This window comes from Musa acuminata, chromosome BXJ1-11 (assembly GCF_036884655.1).
Source record: "Musa acuminata AAA Group cultivar baxijiao chromosome BXJ1-11, Cavendish_Baxijiao_AAA, whole genome shotgun sequence".
Lineage (NCBI taxonomy): Eukaryota > Viridiplantae > Streptophyta > Magnoliopsida > Zingiberales > Musaceae > Musa > Musa acuminata.
Window position 1 is genome coordinate 1,534,785 of NC_088337.1, and position 21,662 is coordinate 1,556,446.

Genomic DNA, 21,662 nt, shown 5'->3' on the forward strand with positions numbered 1-21,662 from the left:
ATATGCTACTACTCACAAATAAACTCGATCAACATGCAGTTCCTTTCCAACTTCAAATTGAACTTGGTAGTGTCAACGACGTGTATCCACTGAATCTATTACTGTGGAGTGGTTTATATATAAAGACTATTTATTTATTTTTGCATCATGTATTTAAGTTTTATTTTGTTTGACCATCAGAAATCATATGGCTGTAAATGAAACTTGAAATAAAAACCTTAAGAATAATACGATAATTATTTAAATCGTATCAGTCAAATACAGAATCTCGTCCAACTCATCGTTGCGTCGGCCGTCCATTCTTTAGAGAGCTGATGATGGCAACGCTGCAAAGTCTTTTTGTGCGCCCAAATGTTGCCTTTTGGAACTCGTCGAAAGTTATTATGACCTAAGAAGCCTCATTTGACCATAGTCCCAGAAGTCAAAGCTTCTGAAGCGTTATTGTTCATCGATATCATCGGATTATGACCTATTTGGAAGCTTAATTTTGTTGCATATTTGTACTTAATTTGCGTAACCTTTTGCCACTAATATATGACCCTTTTCTAAGGTTATATATATCTAATTTTGCTGATGACAAGGTTCTGAAGCCGATGCCAAAAACATGTTCTTATTAAATCTGTCCTGAATGCTCTCTCAACTCATATTGTGTGAAATAATTAGATTTTTGAGAAAATAATTAGATTTCTTTTGGTATAACTTTTTGTAAGAATACGAAGGAGGGCTTGGAATTAATGACTTCTCATTAATGAAAAGTTATACATTTGCTGAGAGGTTGCTTCCCTTTGGATCAAAATTTTGATAGCTAAATACAGTAAACCTCATGTGTGGGTCTATTTAGAATATAAATAATCTTCTTAGTAATTTAATTATAGTTCATGGATTTAAAGTTTTAGTATGGGATGATTCTTGACTGTTCAATATTTTTTTTAGCTTATTTTAATAAATGTGAATGCATGTTTTGAAATTTCTTGTGTTACAAATCTTATTCCTGATGGTAATTGAAATTTGAACAAAATTGTTTGATCTTTGGTCCATTGTTAGTTAATAGAATTCTGGGTATTAGGTTTTATGTTACCTCGACGATGATTATCGGTGATTTTAATAATTAAAAAAAGCATATAACACTTTGAATAGTAGATATAATAATGAAAAGATTCATTAGTCTAGTTAGATGACTATTTGGCACTAGAGTGATCTCATGGTTCTTGGTGTAAACAACTTTAAGTCGTGGCCTCGGGGCCGACGCGGCTTGGTTCGGGTCCGGATGATGAGGGATCTTCCCGGGACGACCCTCGAGATCGCTGAGGTGGCCGGCTGCAATGGTCCGATCGGGATGGGGTCACCGTTTCCTTCGAGAGGGGGCTCCTCGCCTGGGTGTTTAGCGGGAGGCTTCCGTCTTCGCACCTGCACACAGGTCGGGTCGGGAGAGCTCGACCCGACCCCTCCGACATTCAAGTCAGTGAATAGTCGCAGGGGGTTTGTTGGTTGTCTCTCCTTTCCTATTTAGAATGCGAGGATATTTATAGGGAAGCTTACTGTTTCCTGATATGCCTGCTTGCAGGGGGCATGCTCGTACTCCTGGTAGCGTCTGACACTGGTATTGACATGGCGTGAAGGATCAAGCCTGAGCAGGATGTTTAATGTGCCTCGGTCGACGTTCTAGTCCATTTGACCAAGTGCTGTCGGGTCGATCGAGGCGTGAGGCGTCATTTGGGGCAACTAACGTAAGCCCGAGTCTTGTCGCTATTATTATCCTCGTAAATGGTCAAACTCTTCTTATGTAAATTGGCTTGGAATATATTTCCAATTTCTATAAATTGTTCTTGGCTTCTCCTAAACGTATTTTCTTAGAGTGTAAGATTGTATGTGACTTTTGCTTGTTTGTAACCGCTTAGCCAAGCGTATCCGCATCAAATGATGTCCTATGCTTATGATAACTACAATACTTGCAACAAATGCCTTAATTATAACACATATTATTTAAGTGATGATGCACCATCAAATGCCATTTGCTATAAATTCCTTGCTTACCTTAAACTATGTGGTTGTCTTGCTCTCAATTTTGAATTCATTTGGGATAACTTTTTACTCTTTGATCCCTCTTATCTCTACAATCACATCTTCGTCCTCGTACGTCTAATCTCTCGCAGTTAAAGGATCTGCAAACTAAGTTTAACTTCGTCGGGGACTTATCGTGAAACATCGACTTGTTTAAGGGCCAAAATATAAATTCTTTATTTCTGCCGCCGCTGTTTGCTGTCTGGTCCGTACAACGGGGACCATCTCGGGTCCCGCTGATCGTTCCAATGAGAATTGTCTTTTCGTGGCAGTGGGCGGACAGGGGCGACTTCCTCGAGAAGGGTAAAAGGGTAAGTAGAAATATATTAGCAAAAGAGAAGGCGGTCCGAGGACTAGGCGACAACGATCAGCGCGGACATTCCCATGGATAACAAGAAAGGCGTCGTCGCTTGGTTCCGTCGTTACCGTTGGAAACCGTCGTTCCCACTACCACCGCCAGAACACTCTCCTCCTTTAAATACCACCTCCGCTCTCCCTCCTCGAAGTCGCCGCCCACTTTCTTGTTCTTGTTCTCCGCCTTGTCTCCTTCTTCTTCTTCGTCGTTGCTGAGGGGCCGCCATCTTTCTTGTTCTTGTTCTCCACCCCTTCTCCCTTCTTCTTCCTCGTTGCTGAGGGGCGGCCCTCTTTCTTGTTCTTGTTCTCCAAATCATCTCCCTTCTTCTTCTTCGTCGTCGCTGAGGGCTTCTGATCGGAGACGTGGCAATGCGCGTGCGTTGGGCCTCCACCTACGCCGACGCCGTCTCCGTTGCGCTCGCCTTGATTCTCCTCGGCCGCCTTCCCGTTGGCTGCTGTCAGGGCTTCAGCGGCGGAATCAACCCGCCGCCGACATCTCCGCTGTTATGGCTGCTCAACGACGCCGTTGATAACCTCACCAGCAACATATTTCCGGAAGTCAAAGATCGCTTCGGCTTCTGCATCAAAGATCCGTGGGTTTTTTCTAACCCTCTGCTGATCTTTTTTTGTTTCTTCTTTTTTGCGTTGGGTCGTTTCGATCTTGAAACTCGATGTGGTGTTTGGTGGTCGTGTGCGTATGCTGGGATGTTTATGTACCGTGTTCTTCAGGCAGGAAGATTGGGATCAGACATTTAATTATACGAACAATATGGACTTCTTGCGGGACTGCGCAACCAAATTCCCCGGTATGGGCTTGCATTTCTTTTTGACTAAACTGGTTCGATCACCTCCTTTAAGAACATCGGCGAACTGTCAGTTCTTCTACTAATGAACGTTTTCCAATTCTTGAGGTTCTTGGCTAGTAATCTTTGATACGTAGACATTTTGATTTATTGTGGAATTGCACGACCAAAACACCCGATATGAGATTGCATTTCTTTTTGGCTAAACTGGTCCGATTAGTTCCTTATAGAATATCGGTGAATTGCAAGTATTTTCAAGAGTTAATGTACTGTACCTGGTGGTTCTTGGTTAGTTTTCTTTGATATGTAGACATTTGGACTTCTTGTGGAGCTGCGCGGCTAAACCCCTGGTATGAGATCGCATTTCTTTTTGACTGAACTGGTACGGCAACTCCTTTTAGAATATTGGCGAGTTGTAGGTACTTTCAAGCAAGGTTTGAAATATTGTACTGTACCGACGTTTCGATATTCGCTCGGTATGATACGATACAGCATACTGAGCAGTATGGTATACCGCTTGGTATATATATATATATATATATAATTTATATACATATATATATAAATTTATTATATATATAAAATATTCTTATAAAAGGCGATGCGACATCGCCTTTAAAGTTATATATATATATACATATATACATATATATATATATATGTATGTATGTATGTATATATATATGTATATATGTATGTATATATATATATATATACCGTCCGGTAACAGGCGGTCCGTGTACCGGTCAGCTGACGGATTGGTATGTACCGCCCGTACCGGACGGTATTATTTGAAACTGCATACCTTGCTTTCAAGAATGCTGCATTGGCTAGTTTTATTGGTATATATGACCATGATGTCCATTTTACTTTTGCTTGATCTAAATTCTGGTTGTCTGTTGGTCATCTGTCCATTCTTTCTGCTTTTCAACCATATGCATCCTCAGAATCCAGAACTGCTAGATTCTGAATCAACTAGATGGACCTTCAAGTGTTGGTAATCCAGGATATTATTGATTGATTTCTGTGGTTTATTTTGATTGTTTTAGAATTAGGTACAACTTTTGTTTGGTATCTTCATTCTGGTTCTGGTTTTAGATGTCAAGACAAGTCAATGTCATTCAAGATATTGATTGTTTGATGAACTTGGGATTGAAATAGTAGCTATAGGGATAGAAGGCATACAAAGTAGGATTCGAAATTTTGTCAGAAGTGCTTGTATTTTTTTTCCCCTTGTGTTGTGAAAATTAAGAAGCTTACGCATGTGCCTGGAACTTCATATTGCAGATTTCTTAGTTAGTCAGTTTTTGTTGTTTTCTGCATGTGCATGACCGCTAGATGATAGACTAGAGGACTATTTTCTGTTGAAATCCTTTGAAGAAAACTAATGCACATCATATTATTTTACATACTCATAATCTTAGTTATATCAGGATAAAATTAGTAGGCCTATCTAACCTTTCTACTTATCATTCATTTGGATAAACAGATCTTTCTGCACGCTTGTGCACAGAAGCAGAAGTCAAGCTCTACTTTAACAGTTTCATTGATAATGGAGGAACGACTAATTTCTTGAAACCCAACATAAACTGCAACTCAAGTTCATGGGTATCTGGATGTGAGCCAGGATGGGCAAGCAGAGTTAGTACAGATGCAAACGTGGATGATCAAGAATCTGAATATTTGCCTCCTAGAACTCTTGACAGTCAACCTTGTTGTGCGGGCTTTTTTTGCCCTTATGGTCTTACTTGCATGATACGTAAGTATGTTTATCAGTTGTTTTATTTTATTGCATTTCATTAAGATGCACATTTTTGTTGTTTATATTCTTTATTTTAATAATTAGTAGAATGTTATCAGCATCCTGGATGTGTTTGTGCTAGATACTCCTGTTTTTCTTTCATATTCATAATTGGAAATAGGCTGTTATCTGGGAAAAATCCAGAGAGGTCAAGTGCTCTCCCAAGACCTTGATTTTCCATGGTTATTCATTCCAGCTATTTATAAAAGCAATGTTTATATATACTCCAATATCAACATAAAGTCACTCGTGTCAGTGCCAAATGTGGAGATAATTGAGAAATGAGAAGGATGATTTTTCACTGTGGTTGTTAATGTGGTGGCTTTTGTGGGATTCTTTCCTTGGCATCCAGTCTAGCACTCGTATTAATGACTGGCTCCTCCTAAATCTATGTGTTCTTCTCTTAATCCTGTAAGGTATCCCTATATTCTTGGTTGTTGTCTGGCCCACCTATCTGCCTAAGCAAGGGTTCCTCTAAAAATTTTCCTATACCTTGACAAATACATGACTATTGAATTAGGAATAGTCCATTTGTGGAGACTTTCTCTAAAGCAGGCTCAAAATAGAAGTGTTCTTATGTATCAAATCTTAGTATTTACATGTGAATATTGCCTCAGCTTAAGCAAAGTTCATTACTTATCAAAAAGCTCAATCTTTCCAGGGTTGTATCGCCATATTTTAATTGAATATAATATACTCAAATAAAATTCAAACTTGCCACAGGTTCTGAAGCTGTATGCACGTCTTTACTCCTGAAGAATGCAGCCTTTTTTAACATCTTGTTTCAAAAGGTTTACTTTCATGACCTGAAAGCATGTTAAAATGTACATATATATTCTTCACAATGAAATACCTCATTTTAGATGGACCATCACTTCATGTTTATTAATTTTCTATTAGATGACGGGGTAAAGCATGTCGAGTAAAATTGCAGCTAATTTATTAGTGTAAACAACTTAGTTACCATGTTGGTTCTAAATTCTAATATTTTCATCACTTAATGAAGTAGGTGCATATTGCCGTCACTTCATGTTTATTAATTTTCTATTAGATGACGGGGTAAAGCATGTCAAGTAACATTGCAGCTAACTTATTAGTGTAAACAACTTAGTTACCATGTTGGTTCTAATATTTTCATTACTTAATGAAGCTTGTCCCCTAGGTGCATATTGCCCAATTGCAACACTCAACAGAACTACAGGACGTTGTGATCCGTGAGTTGATTATGTACTTCTAGGCTCCTTTACCTTCTGTTTCCATGGTAAAAATTGGAATACCTTGTTTATTTTTTAAATAACTGTGCAGATACAATTACCAGCTACCCCCAGGGAAAACAAATCATGCTTGTGGTAGCGCAGATATTTGGGCTGATGTTGATCATAGTGGTGATCTATTCTGCCCTGCAGGATACTACTGTCCAAGCACAATTCAGAAAATTAATTGCAGTAGTGGGTACTGTTCACACCCTACCTGCTGGATACCTTCTAGTTTTAATTCTACGCCTCTTGTGGTTCTAGTAGAACTAAATGTGGTTATTGACAGTGTTCAGATTTTTGACCGTATCAGTGAAATATGGATCTGTATTTACTGGTTCGACCAAGCATTAGTTTCAAAATATATAGCTCAATGCCAATATCTCAATTTGTAATTCATTTTTATGATTTTATTTGATGATACTAGATGAGAGCGGGCCTTGGTGGAATGATAAGATTGCTCCTTTGTGATTTGAGAGATCAGGATTCGAGTCACGAGAACAACTATTCTATATTTAGAGTTAAGAATGCGTACATTAATTTTTCCTGGACCCCGCATGGATGAAAGCCTTGTGCATTGTGAATAATACCATATAGTACCATATTAATTAGATGGGTTACTGAAATTGGTACGGGACTAATATTTTAAATTCTTGGTTATTGATGCATTGATGACTCTTCCAAAATGTTGAATATTCTCCCAAAAAAGATGATTATCATGAAATCTTTTGCTACTTTTGGTTCTTGTTTTCTGGTTTAGTTTGTCGTTTCATTACAACCAACTTTGTATTTGCATTTTTCAGACACTATTGCAGGATGGGTTCTACTTATGAAACAAGTAAGTTTTTCACTGTTTTATTGCTTAGAATTTTCTATATACTTGACTTTTCATTTTTGAAAATAATTATTTTGGTGATCAACTTAATAAAATTGTGTATACATATTACAGATATTTTTCATTTTTTCACTTTGATGGTTCATGTTCTTGAAAGCTTTTGAGATGATGCAATAAATATGATAGAACATGGCTATTTCGCTCTGCAGCTTCATATGATTAGAGAGGCCAGCCTTGTGCATAAGGCTTCCATCAATGTGAGGCTTGAAGAGGGTCATTACAAGTACAGTTTCATTTGACTAATTATTTAAACTCTAATATGACTAGGACTGCAATGGCACCCTTTAAAAGAATGAACAACTTTGTTTTTGCTCTTACATGATCAACATGAATGGTTCAACCTATAAATGTAGAACATATGTCATGTAACCATATTAAAGCGATATCATGTGATGGACTTTCTCTTGAGCATCTATTTTCTGTAAATTTTTTAATACATTAAACTAAAGATCATCGTTTCGATATAACTACTGTTGAAACTTTTTATCTAAAGTTTGTCATTCGCAGAATTGTGAAAGACTCAGGAGCCAACATGTCTTGTAGCTTAGGCACAAGGCAAAGGCATGGAACATTTTTTATTGAAGTGAGGCACGGAGCATGAGTACTTGTAAAATAATCTTAAAGATGGAATATATTAGGTGCCGAGATGTGATAGTCATTTATTTTATCTTAAGATGCTTTGTCTCAATAGGTGTTAGGTTAATTGTGAGATGCAATAACACAAAGATGTGCAAAAGAAGAGAGAGGAAGCAGTTAAAAGTATATTAAGATTACAGGAAAGGAAAGAAACAGACCAAGGAAAGGGAAAAAAAAGAAGACAAGAATGACAACTATTGTCAAACCCTATTGTTTGTTAGTTTATTTTCCTTTCCAAAGAAGGAAAAGTGTTCTTATTGAAGTCAATGAACACGATTTTTACCCTTTTAATTGTAAATATAGGCAAAGTTAGGAATTATAAAACTACATATTTTATATATTGCACTCTTTGGAACAGATCATGAAAATTGCCTATGGGCACATGCCTTTAGTGAAGGCTATAAGCCTTACTTGAGGCAATGCTCAAAATCTTAAGCTTCAAGATCTTCATGACATCAGCACACCTTTGCCAAGTACTATCATTTACACTTCTCTCTGATTTCCTCCTAGATTCTTGTTAAATAGGTATTAATAGCTAAATTGCATTTCTGAAATTCCAGAGAGTTTTTAAACCACAAGTTATTTTGGATTATAGCCCAGAGCCTTGGATGGATATCAAAATAACCACAGACCCTCATATTCTTTAGTTTGTATCAGAATAAATATTTAAGATACAACTAGAAAATGGTTGTAACATGTGATGTTACAATCCTACCCAACACTCAGTAGTTGATGATACTTCAGTCCTTCTGTTAAGTGACTTGCAGTTGTCAATGTGCTCATATATTTTTCCCAGGGATATGGAATGTTCATGGTCATTGTGTGAATGTGGGATGGGAGATGCAATTTAGATTGGGTAATGGCCACGAATAAAATACTGGTAAAACTGATATCTAAAAATAGATGTTTAACACAAGGTCTGCAATATCGAATTATACCGCCTGGTACGGGCGGTACGTATCGGTCCGACAGGCTATCGGTACGCAGACCGCCCGCTACCGGGCAGTACGTTCAAAAAAACCATTTCGACCATTATCGCCCGACACAACTCGGTAACAGTCGATTTCGACCATTACCCCATGGTACAACACGATAACGGTCGATTTCGATCGTTACCGCACTGTAGCAGTGCTACAGTGCTTCAATTTCTCATTCTATTTAAGCCATTCTTCTCCCCTATTTCATTATACTCTCTTAAACTCTCTCAAACTTTTTTTTTTCTTCTAAACTCTACAAAACAATGATTTTCGAAGGGTTTAACAGACTGAAATCAGGTGTACCGCTTGGTACACCCGTACCGAGCCCAGGTCGAAACACCGGTATGGTACGATATTGCGAACCTTGGTTTAACATCTGACGACGCACTGACAACATACCATACAATTACAATGATAACAAGTGGTATGAGTTGGTGTGTCACTAACATCACAGTAGACACTGATCTGACAGGCAGTTGAAATTGGTAGTTAAACTGACATTTAAGGCCTTGATTAGAGTACATGGAGACTAAGATAGTTGGTTCATTATTTTGGGTCGTGGCATGCATTTGCATCACCTAGTTATTTACCATGTTAGCCTGTTAGGTATGATATTTTGGTCTTGCTAAGTCAGGCATGTATTTAGATGTGTTGAGCAATAAGGTTATTGCTTGTCTTGTTTTGATCTTTTGTTAATGGAATCTTGGGTGGGAATGCCTTATTTAGATGCCTAGTTTGGGTAAATATACAAAATCTTTTATCAGAGCCCTAATGTTCCAAATATTTGGGGTTGATCAGGGATGCAAAACTATTACGAATCAAGATGTAGATACTATATCATGATTACAAAAGTGGTACCATGTTGCCTAGTTTGGCTTTGATTGGTATGCATCATCATGCATGCAATTTATGCCTCAATCACGTGGATCAGCATTTACATCTGTCTTAACTCACTATATTGGGGAAGTGACTTGGCATGGAAAAACAAAATATTATGCTACCTCATGGGGATGCACAGGCTTGACAATTGAATATTGTTATTGCATGTAAACCTGAAATTAAAAAAATTCAATCTCTTTGCTCCTTGAGCTTTGGGTTATCTTACTTGCAATGTTTTTCTGTAGGATGCTGAAAATGATTGGAGTTCCCATGACGTTAAAAGAGTCATGGCATGGACTCATTTGTAAATGATGATGTATTCCTGACTCTATGTGGATAAATAGAGGCTTGGTTGATGAATCCACTTGTTAAAACAATCCGTAGTTTGATAATACCTACAATATTATCTTCTGTAACTCAAAGAACTTTCTAGTTTCTTTTATTTTAAGAATAACATTTAAAGAAAGTAAGATTAAAAACCTTGTTTTATTTTAAGAATATTTTTTTATTCACATAAAGTCAAGTGCCATTAACTATATTTGTTTCAGAGGTAATGAAATGGAACCTCCGGATTTCCATTAATATAGTCAGGAAAGATAACTCAGACAAAAAGAAAAACAAGATTAAAAAAAGTGCTTCTGAATACATGCATATGAATACTGCTTCATTTGTTACTTAATGCAACAAAGTTGATTAAGTCAAAAGTTGATTTGTAGGTTGCTTGAGGTCAAGTTCATGTCATTCGAACACAGAGAATCAAAATATTACTGTCATTGGTGCTTTAGTAATGGTAAGTAATTCAGGTTTTCTTGAGGCAAGTTTTCATTCACATTTTCTTTCTTCCTAGTGTCAAGAAGCTCAGTTCATTCTTTGGCCTTTAACAGCTCTGCACTAATGCCTAACTGGTCTTGATCTAATTAAAACTAAAAGTCTTCTGAGTCATACTTGCATGGAAATATTGTTTTTTTAAAGGAAATCTTGAATGGAAATAGTTCACTATTTTCAAGTTTGATATTGGTTTTTGGTCTACTGGAATCCTGATTTGTAGGTTGCTTGATGCCAAGTTCATGTCATTCAAACAAAGAGAATCAAAATATTACTATCTTTAGTGCTTTACTAATGGTAAGTAATTCGGTTTCTCTTGAGGCAAGATTTTGTTCATGTTTTGTTTCTTCCTAGTGTCAAGCAGCTCAGTTTTTTGGCCTTAAACAGCTCTGCACTTGTCTTGATCTACTTAAAACTAAATTCTTCTGAGTCTTGCTTGATTGGAAATATATATTTTTTTAAAGGAATTCATGAATTGAAATGGTATTGGTTTTTTGACTGCTGGAATCCTGATCCATAAGCATTTTATCCTTGATTCAGAAAAAATTAATTTCACTTTCTTAATCAAAAAATTTTGGTCATGGATATGACTTTTATGTCGTTAACCTTTATTCCATGTATTTTCTATGATACTTATCTGTTGTTGGTTAATTTTACATTGCATTTATTAAGTATTGTTGATAATTAACTTGCATGATATCTTGATAATCTATCTAAAACAAATTGCACATGATTGCTATGCTTTGTCCATGCATTATCACTAACAATTAATGCAAAAAATAATTTATTGGAATGATGTGTTGATTTGCATTGGAATGGATTATAAAAATGGGATTGGGTTATACAAAAACTTGTCCAACCTGACCAACTTGCAACTTTAGACAAGCTTTTGATGTGTAGCTAATTGAATTGCTGATACCTATGCATAACAAATTTCTACTAGTTATTCTAGGAACTTGGAAAATACATTAAATCATGAATACAAATATCATGGTATCCACTGACCATGTCATAATGGGCTAACTGTTCTATGACCAGTATGCTGACATTTCAATTGATTTTTTTCATTTTTTAAAGTGAGATACTGGATTATACTGTACTGCAAGGACTGCTGTACTGTGCCGATAGGTGGTATCGGCCCATGCATGGAGTGGTACATGTCACTTAGCCATATGTCGTATGCCGGTATTTACTTTTTTTTTTTTGGAAAAAAAAGTCAGAAAAAGGCAAAAAAAAAAAAATCTTTTTTGGAGTTTTTAATCCTATTTTGATGATATTTTTATTGTATTTAAATCAAGGTTCTCAATTTCGATCAGTACTAGTGTACTGAGCCCTGCTCGATATGGTACGTATTGAAGCGTATCGATGGTACGCCCAAAAAGAGCTAAAAAACCTTTAAGAATACCTGAAGGTAATGGTCCAAATATATTGGGGTGTATCGATAGGTATGCCTTAGTAACGGTCAAAATCTAGGACGTACCAACCAGTATACTTCGATAACGATCGAAATCCGGAGCGTACCGATCGGTACGCCTCGATAACGGTTGGATTTCGTTTGTTACTGCTCGGTATAAACCCCATAACGCCTTATACAGGGTCAAAACACTGGTATTGCCTGGTAGAGGGTGGTCCACGTCAAGATTTGAAATATCGTACCGTATCGACGTTTCGACATTCGTTCGGTACGGTACGATACAATATACCGAGTGGTATACCATTCGGTATACCACTCAGTATATGTATATATATATGTATATATATATATATGTATATATAATTCAGGTGGTGATGTCACCTTTAATATATATATATATATATATATATATATATATATATATATATATATATATATATATATATATATATATATTGCTGTACTGACATACCATGGCAGTCCAAGAGAAAACAATAGTGGGATTGACATCTGAGATTTAATTCCTCGGTTTCAATATTTATCTATCATAGGATCATTTGCTCCTGCTAGTATTTTGTTAAATTTAACAAACTAAATCTAATGCTTGGTAATTGCTTCTGATTTGGGACCACAGTAAATAAGCAATAGGCTCTTAGCTCAAGCTGAACGTTTGAAATTTTGAAGCAGTATGCTACATTTACTACCAAAAGTTGATCTTATGTGGACAATTGGTTCTGCTAACCATTTATAGAAAAGAAAACATAGCTTTCTGAAAGGACTTCGCAGTCAAACAAAAGAATGGGGAGAGTAGAAATTTTGGAAATGCAAATTTCTACCTTTATGCATCTAGACTTTATCATCAAATTGTAGCATGGAGTTGAAACTTTGAAAATATATATTTTTGTAATTATTCCCATAGTAGATGGTTCTTGGTTACTACTGGAGGAGATCTAAACATACAAATTACTCTTGGGAGTTTCAGTGCCATAAATCCTGGGTGTTCATCCTCCAAAGAAAATATATGTTTAACCATGTAGGCTAATAAAAACATAAAATTCTTATAATTGGATGTGCGAGTGGGAACATATGCTTACATAGACTCTTGATGCATATTTACGATCAGAAAGTTTGTGGATACTTAGATCTACTACACAAACAACTGCAACAAGCCATAGCTGGAACTTTATGGCTTCTTAATGTTGTTGTTTTGTAGTGTACTAGTTCCAGATATCTAATAAAGTTTTGGTTGAGTGTAAGATACAATCATGTCTGATTTACTTTTGTTGACTGTTCTTCTAAGATTTATTAAGTTATACTAGTGTAATTATCATTTGTATGTTCTGTACATTGTCCCTCTTGTACAAGGCACAGTGTAGGAAAAGAAAATTTTTTGCTGAAGATTCTTTACTATGATATTAAACATAAAGTGCATCACATCTTCTACAACTTTTGTAGGTTGCATTGGTTTTGTTGTTATTCATTATCTACAACTTCTCTGACCAAATTCTTGCTCATCGGGAAAGAAGACAAGCCAAATCGAGGGAAACTGCTTCAAGGACAGCTAGAGAAGCTGTTCAAGCTCGTGAAAGGTGGAAAGCAGCAAAAAATCTTGCAATCAAGCATGCAGTTGAAATTCAAGGTCAGATATCTCATACATTTTCATTGAAAAGATCCAAAAAACAACAAGAACCACAGAAAGTTCTTGGTCTTTCTAGGTGGTCATCTGATGCATCAATACCAGAGATTGAGGAACCAAGTATACTTAGTAATATGTCACATTCATCTGAAAAGATCTCTGGTAGTTCAGAAAGTGTCCATTCAAATACTGGAGACAAGAAACCCAAAAAGAATGCAATGAAAGACAAACATATGCATACTCGTACCCAAATCTTTAAGTATGCCTACAGTGAAATTGAAAAAGAGAAAGCGCTGCAGCAGGAAATAAAGTTGACCTTTTCAGGAGTAATTTCTATGGCCAGAAAGAATGAAATCAGAACAAGACCTCTCGTAGAGATTAGTTTCGAGGACCTAACTTTAGTTCTTAAAAGGAACAAGAAGCAACTTCTGAAGAATGTGACAGGGAAACTTATTCCTGGCCATGTAACTGCAATCATGGGCCCTTCCGGTGCAGGTAAAACCACCTTTCTTTCTGCTTTGGCTGGAAGGACAGCTGGATGTCAGATGAGTGGCTTAGTTCTTATAAATGGAAAGGTTGAACCTATACATGCACATAGGAAAATCATTGGTTTTGTGCCGCAAGATGATATTGTTCATGGAAACTTGACAGTGGAGGAAAATCTTTGGTTCAGTGCTAAGTGTAGGTAAGGGACACATGGCATGCACAGATGAATTCTCATTTAGTGAAAATCTTTACCTTCAATGCTATATGTGTAACTTATGAAGTTTATAAAATCTTAATCCTATGAAATACATTCTATTTCTCTTGTGTTACCATTTATCAATCCTACAGAAAAATACATGCATACACATTTTACAGATTTTGTGCCTATTTTTCTAATTATTTTAGGCAAGTAGTTTACAAAATCTTGACGCTTATAAGTTGAAGCAAAAGGATATACTGGAATTAGTGATTTGAGGCATATTTTTTCTTACAAGGCATTACTCTTTAAACTTAGTGAGGACATACCCAAGGAAGCATAATGTGCCTTGAGTGAAGCTTGCATATATTTGATTTTCTTGATATTAGCATTCTTAGCCTCCAAGCGGAGATACTAGTCATGGTACTGGTACATGCGGGGTGAAATTCATCTGGCCATATAGGTCGGGACCAATTAATATTCATTTTTTATATTTTTCAGTAATACAATACCATGAGACTGTTATACCGCTCGGTATACTGGTACCAATTGTTCAAACTGGGTACCAAAACCTGAAACAGGTGTTAGATGAGATAAAATCTTTGTTAGCATAAATTGGGAAGTTCAAAAGTGAAAAAACATGTACTTTAACCATTAGGTAGACTGCTCTAAGAAGTTTGTTGATAACACATACAACCATGTGGATCAGTGAGCTTTTATTTTCACCTTCATCAAAGCAAAGGAAAAGCATGACTACCCTTAAATTCTTATTGTAATAAGGAGCAACAAGGTGACATTTCAAACTTGAGAACTAAATGCATAATTCAGTTCGTGGGTTACTGTAGTGGTTCTCTTTTATGGTGGGTCAACTTTTCTAGTCTTCTAGTTAAGTATAAGCTTGTTAATGTTTCTGAATTGGCAGAAGATTAGCAGTGCATTTTAACCTTTGTTTCCTTCTTGTCTATTGCATCTTTCTTTTCCCTCAATATCATCTTTAATGCAGATCTCTTCTGCATTTTTTTATCTTTGTCCCCTTTATTATATTTTCTATTATTAGGTTTATTGATCGACCTGATGTAATTAGAGCCATTTATACTGGTACTAATTGTTTGAACTTGTTACAGAAACCTGAAACAGGTGTTAGAAGATATAAGATCTTCGTTAGCATAAACTGGCAAGTTTGCAAGTGAAAAAACAATCTATTTTTTAAATTAAGGGACCTTATTAGCAATTTAACGTGAAGTTTTATGTGAAGTAATGCATTAGAATATGGTAGTGTTTTTATCTTTCCCTCATATCATCTTTGATGCAGATCTCTTCTGTACTTTTCATCTTTGTCCTATTTATTATATTTTCTTTTATTAGGTTTAGGATCGACGTGATGAAACTAGAGCCACTTAGATCTTGTTTTTAGATTATGATGCAGTTATTTTCCTGTTTTCCAAACTCTTCTAATTAAACATTGAGAAGGCATTGCTATCCAAGCATACGAGTTGATATTTTGAATTTGATTATAACAGCATTGCAATATGACCTATTCATGATGTAATTTGCATACTATGTTATATCTTACATGTCTCAGCTTTTGCACTTAGATCATCATCTGTATTGGTATTCCATCTGATATTAAGGGAATACCATTTTATCATGGCGACAGTCTGAACTCTGGATGTCTACCAGAATTGGTTGAAGATAACAAATTTATTAAACATCTCCAGCTTTGTTGTTTGTTTCCTTTTTTTGTATTTTTTATATGGGCATATGCATGTGGATTTCTTTGGAGATCTAGTTTGGTTGAGGATTACAGAAAGAAGTGTGAAACTGGAACTTATTCCCCTAAATGAAGGGTCACAGCTTATGCTTAACAGTGGGCTAACTTTACTGCACAATTCATGCAAAAATTGAATGCTTTATTTATTCGTCTTGCTCAAACATTTATTTTCACGTCAGTGATTATTCTGATGACCAATCTTTACCACCTCCTGTGTGAGATAGAATGTAACAAGGTATTTCATGTCCCACAGCTTCAGAATATTCCTTTAGATTTTCGTTGGTGTATGCTTTCTATATGAAGAGATGTCATAGAAATCACTAGAATTTCGAATTGTTAGGTTCATGCAGGCAAAGTGGATCAAATGCTCTTTCCTGTTACACAGGACTGGGTGTCAAATTGAGTATTGATAGCAAAGGATTACGGAAATTGAAGATATCAGGTCTGCAATTCCTTAGATTATATCTATCCTTTACTCTTTAGTAATGCTTGGAAGTGAAGGTATTTCTGGAAGCTCTAAAAGATTTAAACAAAATCCTTAGTGGGCATATGCAATATGTTGTACCACCTTTGTAATGCTCACATAGGCATATCCAGTTCTCTTGCATGATCCGTTTTGGTCATTTTACTGTTTCAGACTGTCCTATCCTAATTGACAAGTATGGTTTAGACTTGGAAAAGATCATTTGTTCAGTCGTCAACGCTTTGGCCATAGACATGTTGAGCATGTGAAGTGAACTTTGTCGAACAAGGATAAACTGTTAGTGCACTAGTGACCGTATAATTGTCCATAGGTTCTTAGTTCTGTTGTTCAGGTACATATCTGTATATGTCTCTTTAACATGACATTGAATTTGGACATTAAATCATTCTACCAGCCTTTAGAAAGTCTCATGATACTACTTTTATTCATTTGATCCAACATCCCGACCATCTTGGCAGCACTGCTGAAATAAGTTTCAATTATCAGATTTTTTGTAAGCATTTGCTCACATGTACCAACTACCAAGATAGGGTATAGGGTTATGATTATTACCACTCAAATTTCAATGGAAAAATCTGGAACTCTGTCTTAGCTCATACCAGTGCTTCTTCTGTGTTTTATATGTGTTGCACTCACCTTCATATGATGCATGCTTGTTTCGTTCTTGCAATTTGTTCACATTTTGCATTTTTCTTTAATCATTATGGTTGCCTTTATCAGGTTAAACTTATATTCTTTTTCTCTTTTCCTATTAATATGATTGTGTCAAATTGCATCTATTGCTTATTCTGTTATATTTTCCTCATTCTAGAGGGCATTAAACTATCAAGGTAAAATTTAATTCTTTTTTTTTTTTGTTTAGACTTTCCACAGGTATGTCAAAAGCTGATAAGGTTTTAATTGTTGAAAGAACTATAGACTCCTTGGGGTTGCAAGCAGTACGGAATTCCTTAGTTGGGACAGTAGAGAAGCGTGGAATTTCTGGTGGGCAGAGAAAGCGAGTAAATGTTGGGCTTGAGATGGTCATGGAACCATCTCTTTTGATGCTGGATGAACCAACATCAGGTTTGGATAGTTCTTCATCTCTGCTGCTACTTAGAGCCCTTCGTCGTGAGGCAGTTCAAGGAGTAAACATCTGCATGGTTGTTCACCAGCCCAGGTTGGTCCCGAAGAATATAATATCAATGTTATCATGTTTCCCTTCATTATGTTTCCGATATATGCTAACACAGGTAGAATTAACTCATGCATAAGATGCATAAAATGTTATCATGCATGGCAAAACTAGATTCATTTTGTGGAACATTGCTAGAGAAGCCACAAAATTGTACGATGTGCACGTCATACAATATAATCATTGTTTCTGCTTAACTAGATTTGTAGACAATTTATTATCAGGACCCTCAAGTACTGGCCACCTTATGTAGACACTTTGTAGTTGTGGTATTTAGGTTTATAATCTGATCTTTTTCTAAACCAGTCAAAGAGGGTTTTTTTTAATCACAAAATTCTCCTCAACTTTAATTTACTTGCAATAGGCTATTTTAGTGATCTTGAAGTTAACAACCCTAGTTTTGTCATAATATATTTTGGTGGTATAATTGACTCCTTAGCTTCATGTGCATAAACCACTGGTTCAAAATACTTATGCACAAGTTAATGAATCGAGTTCTTAGAAACTAATTCAATTATTTTCCCACTTCTGATGTGAGGCTTAACCGGGCATATTTCATGAAGCATGAAAAGATACTAGGGAATTACTTAAGCATGAAAAGTCACAACTTGTCAAGGGTTAACCATAACAGTATGGAAGGGATATCTAAATGAAATTAGTTTTGGTGGATCTCTCATTTGTTTCATAGAACTCATATGTTGTCCTATTATTGACAATACATTATGTGCATAATCATGAGATAATTGTTAGTTCTCTTCAACTATTAAAGCCATTCATAGTAATCAGTTACTATCACACTAATATTGAGTTGTACTTTCTGCTTCAGCTATACTTTGTTCAACATGTTCGACGACTTGATACTTTTGGCCAAAGGTGGTTTAATTGCATATCAAGGCCCAGTGAAGAAAGTTGAAGAATACTTTGCAGGCCTAGAGATTATGGTCCCTGAGCGTGTCAACCCTCCAGACTACTTCATTGACATTTTAGAGGGTATAGTGAAGCCAAGCACATCAGTAGGTGTTAAATCCAACCAGCTCCCGCTTATATGGATGTTGCATAATGGGTATAATGTACCCCCTGATATGCACAATGAACTCGATTCTGTTAACGCATCAGTTGAAAGTAGAACATGCTCTGCTAGTGTTGGTTCAGATGAGGATTCTGGTGCTGCAAATGTTTGGAGAGATTTAAAAGGTGGCTTCGAAGAAAAGCGAGATTACTTAGAGCATAATGTTTCAAAATCAAAAGGTTTAGCAAACCGAATAACTCCTGGTAAATTTAAACAATACAAATACTATCTTGGGAGGTGAGTTCATATACGATTGAAGATCTTTTAAAAGTTCATGCATGTTGGGTCTATCTAGAGCATTACTTGTCTCTTATGTTGCTGTTTGTAATGGAGTCATGAACATTTGTTTGCTAAAGGATAGACTTGTCACTTACAGGGTCTCCAAACAGCGCCTGCGTGAAGCTACAACACAAGCTGTTGATTATTTGATCCTTGGTCTTGCTGGAGTCTGTTTAGGAATAATCACTAAAGCGAATGATACAAATTTGGGGGCAGCTGGTTATACATACACTGTTATTGCTGTTTGTAAGTTAGAGATAATTGCCACTTTTGACATGCATTTTCTTTGCAATAAGCATAGTATTGTGAATTTTTTTTTACCCTGCTCAAGGTTATTTAGCATAACTAGATAATTTTAGATCTTGTTGCTTGATTAAGGAGTACAATCCAAATTAGCTAAATGCTAGAAGATAAAGAATAGTTATCCAACTTGTGAGATGTTGAGTTCGAAATATTGAGACCAAGTCATACCAAGTGCACTTTTCATCATTGTTGATTCCAAGGATTAGTACTAGACCATATTGGTCAGTTTGGTCAATATTTAATTTTTTGATATCTTCCATTGGTACCAAATTTTTTGATATCTTCAATATTTAAAACCTTGGTTAAAGCAAACCTTTTATTTGTGTGATTTCATTTGATGCGGCACTTATTGAGAAGGATACATAGGATAAATGTTGTTTGGGAAGGTTAAGTCAGTTGAGTACATTAGCACGGTGTTTATGGATGTAGCTTAATGTAGGAGAAAAGGAAAAGAATCTCGAATACCAAGTTGACATTGGCAGTAGAGGTGATGGATTTCTAGAGTGGATGTGCTCATCACAGAGTGAAGTTTGGAAGAAAAATTTGCCAAAATTTCTGGATGGACGTAATATTGATCAAATTGGTACATTGAAATTTAGAATTTTCAACAAACCACTTTTGCAAACAATCTATACAATATATATATGTATATATATAACACTGTAGATTCCCCTGCTTTTATTCATAGGTATACATATATATATGTATACATATATATGTATATATATATATATATATATATATATATATATATACATATATATATGTATGTATATATATATATATACATATATATATGTATGTATATATATATATATACATATATATATATATGTATATATATATATATATATGTATGTATATATGTATATATGTATATATATATACATATACATATATACATACATATATATACATATATACATATATACATATATATACATATATACATATATACATATATATACATATATACATATATATATATATATACATATATATATATATATACATATATATATATATATACATATATATATATATACATATATATATATATACATATATATATATATATATATATATATATATATATATAAAGAAGTTATTGCCCTTAAATGGGAAATCAATCTACAATGTTAAGGTAGATTCTAGAGCTAAAGACAACAAAATGAAGATTTGCAAGTTTGAGTTGAAGAACATTCGCCAAAAGGCTTCGATAATTGAAAGAAAAAGAGAGTAAAAAAGGTCTAACTTACTCAAGCTACTAAAACTTTCTTTAAACTAAATATTTTCCAACATCATTATCCTTCCTCAGGATAACACATGATGAGTGGATTTCTTTCCCTTTGGCTATATATTCTCTTTTGACTCTCGGAAAGGGTGCATTAGTATATATCTCTTTTTGTCCATGCATATGTAGTACAGGTGTAATGACAAATTAGAAGTGTGGCCATGCATACACAATTTCTGTGTCTATTGGCAGTTTAAAGAATTTTGGATAGTGTTATATGATTACTTCTGGGAATTTACTATACATTCTTTCTTAATTTAAAACTGATAATTTAACCATTATCTTCAGCATATTGGACTAGCTATCACAAAATTTATTGGAAAATCTCTTACCTTTCAGTTTACATTCTGACTTGTTGAACTGTGTTTACTACGTTGCAGCTCTCTTGGGCCAGATTGGTGCTTTGAGATCATTTTCAATTGAAAAGTTACAATATATGAGAGAGAGAGCATCTGGAATGAGTTCACTAGCTTATTTTCTCTCAAAAGATACTATTGATCATTTCAACACAGTCGTCAAGCCTGTAGTTTATCTCTCAATGTTTTATTTTTTCAGTAACCCAAGGTCATCATTTGCAGACAACTACATCGTTTTGTTTGCCCTTTTTTACTGTGTAACTGGTATTGGTTATACTTTTGCCATCTGCTTCCAACCAAGTTCTGCCCAACTGGTATGTATAATGTCATACTTCAATGCTTCCTCTGCAGTCACTTATAATTTTGTTTATTTATTTATTTCTTTCTGTATTAAGTTGATGTTGATTTTGCAGTGGTCTGCTCTCCTTCCTGTTGTTTTGACTTTGATAGCAACTCAGCAGAAAAATTCAAAGATACTTGTTAATTTATGCTACCCAAAGTGGGCATTGGAGGCGTTCGTGATTGTAAATACCAAAAGGTTTATTGACTTACCTTTGCTTGCTTATTGCTGATGAGCATGGTCTGTATGATTCTTATTTGACATTATTTTCACATATTCATATTTGACTAGCTTGGTCTAGATGTTAGCAAAAGACACTTTGGCATCAATCTATCCTCAGTAACACATAAATTAAGTAGAACATTACAAAACACAA

General features: G+C 35.4%; 1 protein-coding gene and 1 long non-coding RNA gene across 2 annotated transcripts; both read left to right on the forward strand.

Annotated features, from left to right (window-relative positions):
- Window positions 1-4,728: 4,728 nt before the first annotated feature.
- On the forward strand, window positions 4,729-6,521 carry LOC135596792 (uncharacterized). Its single transcript, XR_010481037.1, has 3 exons — window positions 4,729-4,977; window positions 6,170-6,233; window positions 6,325-6,521. It is a non-coding gene; the product is annotated as an uncharacterized LOC135596792 (long non-coding RNA).
- Window positions 6,522-11,663: 5,142 nt separating this feature from the next.
- On the forward strand, window positions 11,664-19,338 carry LOC135596368 (ABC transporter G family member 28-like). The gene is made up of 6 exons (XM_065088426.1): window positions 11,664-11,669; window positions 13,354-14,219; window positions 17,334-17,630; window positions 18,472-18,951; window positions 19,091-19,239; window positions 19,325-19,338. The coding sequence occupies exons 1-6, from the start codon at window positions 11,664-11,666 to the stop codon at window positions 19,336-19,338; spliced, it is 1,812 nt and encodes a 603-aa protein (XP_064944498.1).
- The last annotated feature ends 2,324 nt before the right edge of the window (window positions 19,339-21,662 follow it).